Source organism: Aptenodytes forsteri, unplaced genomic scaffold, assembly GCF_000699145.1.
Source record: "Aptenodytes forsteri isolate BGI_AS27 unplaced genomic scaffold, ASM69914v1 Scaffold462, whole genome shotgun sequence".
Classification (NCBI taxonomy): domain Eukaryota; kingdom Metazoa; phylum Chordata; class Aves; order Sphenisciformes; family Spheniscidae; genus Aptenodytes; species Aptenodytes forsteri.
In genome coordinates, this window is record NW_008794492.1 from 196,695 (window position 1) to 204,104 (window position 7,410).

General features: G+C 40.8%; 1 protein-coding gene across 1 annotated transcript in view; it reads left to right on the forward strand.

Moving 5' to 3' along the window:
- The window catches only part of PLPPR1 (phospholipid phosphatase related 1), a 78,775-nt gene that overhangs the window by 41,434 nt on the left and 29,931 nt on the right, over positions 1-7,410 (forward strand). The window contains exon 2 of the mRNA XM_009290950.1: positions 2,594-2,782. Within this exon, the coding sequence (XP_009289225.1) occupies positions 2,594-2,782 (189 nt within the window). The remainder of the gene's footprint in view (positions 1-2,593; positions 2,783-7,410) is intronic.

The window sequence follows — 7,410 nt, forward strand, 5'->3', positions numbered from 1 at the left end:
AGCGAGCGGCTGCGTGGTGCTCAGTTGCTGACTGAGGTTAAACCACAGCAGTTTGTTTATAGGGAATCCCACTAACTAGGATGCTGCAAAGGTCTCTGGGGAATACACAAATAACAGAATGTTGCTTTACGTTTGTTAAAAAAAAATCCTTTTGGGTAGGTATGGGGTCTTGAAAGTGTCGGGATAAACAATGAAAGTTGAAAAAAGTAAGTACTTTTTCAGCTGCACATTTAAGAAACTGAATACTCTAGCAGTGCCATCTAAAGCTATTATATGATCCAGATAAAATTATGTGAGAGAATACATGTGTTCACACACCTTTAGAGGTAGATACTGCATAGGAAAAAGTACACAGACTAAATGTTTTGAGTTTCCAGCCAGTTCCAGCTGTCTCCAATGGACACTGCAGGACGTAGGAGAAGTGTAAGCAGGAAGGAGCGGCAGAAAGCAGCTGCCTGTTACTGGCTGTACGTGGTTAGCATATCTGCAATTCATTGTGGGGTGGTAGATTTCGAAGTTCTGGATCTTAAAGTTACTGAATCATCAGAAGGAAGCCAAAATCTTGAGAAAACAAATGCTTGATTAACATTTTACGTTGATGTATTACATTCATACTGTAAATCAGGGTGGGAGAAAGAGAGAATATGCATCTTTTGAGGAAATAATTATGTTGATTCCTACTTGCTTGAGCTTCTAAAAAGGGGTTATGTGCTTTGTCTATATAAATTTCACTTGGTACCATAATTCTGTAATCAGAAGTTGATGTTTGAATCCATAAAGCTAATTGGTTGAGCTAAAAACATTAAACAATCCAGGCTGTATTTTCCAGGGGTGGGGTTAATCTGTGGTGTTTCAAATCTAGCTGCAAAATGATATTGTTAATTTTGAAGGTAAAAAATGGGGGAGGGTGCAGAATCTCTCAACTTCAGCTTCGCTTTGCCCTGCTTAAGTCTATCTTACAGGTTGCTCAGGGAGGCTATGGAGTCTCCCACCTTGGAGATACTCAAAAGCCACCTGGACATGGTCCTGGGCAACTGGCTCAAGGTGTCCCTGCTTGAGCAGGGGGGGTGGACCAGGTGACCTTCAGAGGTCCCTTTCCAACCTCAACCACTCTGTGATTCTGTGATCTTCTGCTTTCATCAGTGATTTCTCTGATTTCATGTTTTTTTCTAATTTTAGTCCAACACTCACTTAAATATACAATGACTTTAGTGGCTGTCTTGTGTGTCAGAGCCTATGTGCAAGGTTAGGCCAGAGGAATGCATGGATAGCTTGTAAGTGTATCTTTGAGATGGATTTGCCAAAATTTTTTTTTAAAGGTCTATTCTTACAATAATCTCACAGCAACACAGTTTTGATGCAAAAGTCTTGGAGGCAAAATACTGAAAACAAGCCACTTTGGAGTTTGTTATTTCACTTTCTGCATTATTATTATTTTCTATGGTGTGGCAGGATAACATATATGTGACAACTCTTGTAATAGTGGCAAGAGGCACTAGTCTCTATAAAGAGGATTCTGAATCAGATCCTGTAACTGTCGTAATTTCCAAATCAATATTGCTATTTTTTTAAGTTACGAGGATTGTGACGGGAGATTTCCTTTGCCGTCTGGCAGAGAGGGAACAAGAATGATGAATTAGTATATCTGCTTAATTTCACGAGGTGAGATTAGTGACAACCTTTGTGAGATTGTTTTGAGATGTGTTGTTGAAGCAGTGTGGGAAGCTGACACAGACACTGACAATAGCTCATGCGCAGTAACTGTGGATATATACAAAAATTTTGATAGCTGAGGTTTTTCAAGCAGCCCATTTAGCCAGCAATAAACTACCAAAAAAAAGACAAGAAAGGCTCCTTGCAGTTTATATGTATAAAGATGAAGATCCAGACTCAAGCCAGAGTCTTTTTCAAAAGCAGTTGTGATGGAGTGGGGAAGCCAGGCAGTGCACAGTTAGCCCCAACCGGTTGTTTGGGGAGTCCGGATTTCTTGAGTAGACTTCTAAAGCTTTACTCGTAAGCAGCGGCTCCAACGAAACGTGAGTGGCAGGAGGCAGATTTCCCTCTGGATGAAAATTCATCTGGGACACAGAGGGCTCTTCTGGATTAGCGCAGGGCGTACATTCCCCAGCATGGGTTTACAGCTGCAGCGGGGAAGCATTTTAGCTCTAGCTTCCTTTATCCTTTGTGATAATCCTTTCCAGCTCCCTACTGCTGTGCACAGGTTTTAGCTTGTCACTACTGTTGGTTCCTGCAGCACTGCCCCTCATCCTGCTAGCTTTCATTGATCGTTGCTGCCGTTGACACTCACATGCCCTTTGATAAAGTAGCCATCAAAGCTCCCGTCCCTCTACAAGCCATGTTACAGACCCACTCCTATCTGAGATGTTCATTAGTGTCGTTTGCCAAAAGGTTTATGTAACAGATGTTGCAAAGCGGACGCGCAGAAACACGCACACTCACACACCAGTATTGCAAGGGCTGTCGGGGTGACGATAAAGGGAGGATGGTCTGCAGGACCAGAGTAGCTCGGAGGCATAGCTGCATCTGTTAAAAAGGCAACTAACATCTCTGTGTGACCATGCTCTATTTTCAGCTTGTCATCATGGCTGGGACTGTTCTGCTCGCCTACTACTTCGAGTGCACCGATACTTTTCAGGTGCATATCCAAGGTTTCTTCTGTCAGGATGGCAATTTGATGAAACCATACCCTGGAACAGAGGATGAGAGCTTCATTTCACCTCTTGTGCTCTACTGTGTGCTGGCTTCAACTCCGACAGCTATTGTAAGTATAAGAAATTATTTGAATTCTCCATGACTGCTCCATAAATAATCGCAATAGTCCTGTAATATCTTTGTCCCCTCTGCTCTCTTTTCAGCTGTAATTGATTTACACTTAGCCAGGCCTCTGTTTTGCCTTAGCCTAATATGATTTTCATCAGTTATCTCCAGAAGTAATTATTCTGAGGTAATCACAGTGCAAGACTGAGGGGTAGAGGTTGTTAAACCTTTTACAATAGCTTGCTCACTTCAGTGATTACTTGTGAATTGCCTGGGCTTGAGAGAGGCTCTAATGCAAAGGTGATGTATTACTGGAAATAAGAAAACAGGATAAAGCTGAAGTAAAACCTGGGTCAGACATGCAGTAGATCCAGGATTATTTGCTGCTATATTAAAAGGACTGTTGAAGGGCTTTGAAAGGCTTAGATGAGCAGAAAGATGCTCAATACAGAGAAAAGTATGAATGCTATTTCCTTTTCGTTTATAATCTCTTTATTTTTGGCAGTCACATCCACTTAACTTTTTTTTACCCGATTTTTTTTACTATCCAACCAGTAAAGCTGCAACATAGCTGTTCTGAGCAGATGAAAATATTCAATTAGCTGAGTACATACAATTCCAAACAGATGATTGCAGTCACTGATTAGCAAAACTTTGGCCCTTCTCCATTTTCTGTGCAGAAAGTTGCAAATTTCACAAATAGCCAGCTTTGCTGCATTTGTAATTACATAGATAAATTCCTATCAGACTGTGTTTATGTACTTTGTTGCTTTATTTCTTTCTCTTTATTTCTTTATCTTTAATATGTCTTTCTCATATTAACTTTGCTTTGCATCCCTTTCGAAAGTTGATTAAAGCTGTGCATGATGTATTTACTTGTGAAAGGTGAATGCTGCACCATAGTCCATTTTAAGTTTTGGTCTGCAGTAATTTTAATGCATGAAACAGTGTAACACAGAACATGATAAGAAATGTGAAAGAGATCTGCAGAAGAGGCTATAGTTTTTGGTACAGGACACTTTCTGAAAATGTGTAGGGATTTTGAATTGGATTACATCATGAGTTCATGAAAATCCTCTGCAGTAATAGTATTACTTTCTGTATTGAAACTCAGTTGAATGTTAAGACTTTCATTTTACTTTGTGCTGCAGTGATAGATGATTTGCAAATGAAAAAAAAAAAACCATTTGTCCGACTTCCCCCACATAAACATAGTGCCATTGTTTAGGGAAGTAACTTCCACAGGGAGTGTTTGTAAGGGGAGATTGAGTGTCACTACTCTGCCTTGATGCCATAACCACAAAATTAGTGGGAGGTTTGTCCCTTGATTCAGCAATATGGCATTGGGTGGGCAAGTGGTAGTAAGAATGTTGCTCTTTATTTGGATCTTCTGTTTAAATCCTTGCTCTGGCAAAGTTTGCTGCAAACCTTTCAGGTTTTGCTCCACTGGATCAGCATTTTCTTTCTTTTCAGTGGCCCAAGAAGTTTTTCCTAGTTACTCTTACTTATGAAAAGCTGAATTGGAGTCTTCTTCAGGAGATGAACAATGCTGTTTTTGTAGTTTCCATAGCCCATATTAAAGACAAGGAATGAAAGACTGTAGTGAATGTCAAATAAAGTTTTTGGGTGCAGAGACCTTCAGTTTAGTGCTGTGTGGATCTGGTGTGACTATCTGATACAATGCAGGCTGTGCAGAGATGCTAGCCTGGGTCCAGAAGTACAGTAATCACCCTAGATGATTGGATCCAGTGCTGGATATAAGCTAGTAAGCTCTGCTTCTTGGGTTATGCTGTGTCGTTACACTGGCTATACTGCTTCATCTAGAGAAGATGTGGTCAGGGACAGCACAGGGTTCTCTGCACCATGCTTCATTGTGATCTCTGTGTACAACTTCAAGGAGACAATACATCAAACTTTTGTGGGAAAACATTTTTCTTTCCATTTTTAATGGAGTATGTATTAATACACTATTTAATAAATTATTTGCATAATTTGTATTGTGTTGTATTAGTAATACATTAATTATTTACTGTATTAGTATTGGGCTAATCTTCAACTAGGGCATATGTCAGAGGGATCTTTTTCTGTCCTCCTGACTGGTGCTCAGCACAATGTTTTTATATGAGTAATTTCACTTTATTTCTCATTCCCATCTTTTGCTGAGAGACTTTACTCTCCTTGCAGGCTAATTTCAGACTTCTGCTTCAGCTAGTAGCTGACTCTGCAGACTCAGTTTTGGCAATGACCGTTAACAGAAAGCTAGTAAATGAGACAGAAAGTGAGCTCAGAGTCTCCCTAAACACTGTCCTTGCATTGCACTTCTGGTCAGACCACTCAGAGTGTGAGTATCCTCAGCTGTCACCTGGTACCCGAATGGGTGCTGCCTGCCATTCAGACCGTCACAGTCTGGGAAGAGATGTTTGATCCAGTTGAATCTCCCAGGGATTTCAGTGAAAGGAGCAAGTGCAGCCATTTCTATTTATACTGCGATGATTGTATTCTCTCTGTCTCAAAAAAAAAAACAAAACCAAAAACCAAACCAAACCACAAACAAAAGAACCCACACAGCTGGGCTTCATGGGAGGGAGCTTTGCCTGCATTCACTGTGCGTCAAGTTGTAGCTTCACTCTCTACACTTTGCTCTCAGGAATAATCACTGACATCCTGCAGCTCCACTGTGAAGAAATTACTTAAGTCAAAGGTAGTACCAGTCCCTCCTTACAATTACTTTTTTCTCCTCTGCAAGACACTAGTTGCTTCACTTTCTGACAACAAATTGGTTGCTTTGGCTAAGAGGATTTACAGCAGCAAATCTGATCTCTCTGTGTTGCTTGCATATTGCCACTGTCCTGACACCTCATGGCATGAGTGGAGTGATTATTGTTAGAAGGGGTGGAACCCAGCAGCAACGAGGGAGCACTCATGGTACTAGTTAACAGTGTTTCTGGAGCTATGGAAAATAGTCTAGGCATCCGTACAAGCTCCCTCATCTGAGACACAAGCAGTGTTTAAGTGCAGTCCTGTGTGCACAGGTCTGGAGATGACTCAAAGCACTGATTCCAGCATAGCTCTGAGGTGTTCTAATGCTCACAAGCCAAAAGGGAGCATCTTTGTAAATTTAATGGAATATCTTTGTGTCTCAGTCATTTGGCTATGACAGTGGCCATGGGGAAAACGAATGCATGTATTTTATTTCTTCCCTGACAGCACTTCTCAGAAGTGCTGTTGTGGGTTGGTAGCACTGTATGTGCATTTCCCTGCACTTTTAGTGGAAAAAATAGATGAGACTGGCCTGTTTTTCTGCAGTTTTATTTGTTGTTCTTGAAACATGTGATGCCGCTGACTCCATTTAACCATTTTTTTCTGCTACACTGGGTAGTTAATCATCATAAATCAAAATTACAAAAGTCTTTTAATGCTCCTACTGATAACCTCTTAGTCTCTGATAACAGGAGTTTCTTGCAAGGGAAGATGCCTGAATCTCATGACAACACTGTTAAATAAATGAAAATCATGTATGCCTGCCTCCGTTCTGTGAAATGCATTTTTCTCCCAAATGTTCCACTGAGGATAGGTCAAAGGCTTTCATCTGCCTTATTCATTTTTAATTTTCTGAGTGTGGTGGTATTAGCATCTTTGCAGCAAAGTAGTAGGATATGGTGAATTTAGTAATAAATTGCAGCTACCTAAGGAAAAATTTGTTTTTCTTTGTAAAGAAACAACTGGCCATTTTATTTCAGATTTAGTGATTTATCCCCTGAAACATAGATCTTCAGACTCAAGTAGTAAATTTTGCTGTCAGCACTGGTAGAAAAGGGGGATTCCTGTAATCCTGTCTGTTTTGGATTGAACTTGTAGTTATCTGTAGGTTCTGGTGCCACGAAGTGCTTCATAAGATATGTATGGTTTCATCTTCATCTCATGCCAGCTGTTTTTAATGCCTTTTTTTCTTCTCAGAGACTTTCTCCTTCTTGCAGGCTGATTTCAGTTGTACTGACATTGTTGGCGGTTGGTTATTGAACAACTGCTAAATTTCCAGTGTTCCTATTGTCATGCTGAGATGGGTATAGGAATGCTTTCAGCCTGTCTCACAGTAAAGTAGAAGCTATGGTTAAATCATTTTAATTTTTGCAGGCAGGAATGTACCATCCTTGACAGTCACGGCAAGCCCTTGGGTACTGTACCTACCAGCCAGTCTCTGGGGCCAGGGAAGGGGAATGAGAAAGAGGATATTTGTTTCTGTGACCTTGTGAGAATAGCACAGAACTTCTGTCTTTGCCTCCACTGCATTTCGAAGGATCAAAAGTTTCCAACTTGCCAAAAACTGCTTTTGTCTTGGGCTTCAGGTGGCCTACAGCAACATGTCTGCACGTTTCGATAGCTGACCTCTGCATTACAGAGCTTTAGACAGACAGCCCCTCATTTTGGTGGTTATAGGTACTCCAGGAAGGGTGAAATTAGCAGGAGAATAATTGGGGGTTTTTTTTCAGAGTTGGAGGTCTTAGAATGCAACCTTCTTCTGGAGGTAAATGTAGTGTAGGTATTTGTCCTGGTTTCGGCTGGTTTTCCAGTGATAGGGAATGTAAAAATTTAGAGCAGCTTGAACGTTGTCGTGGTTTAACTTCAGTCGGC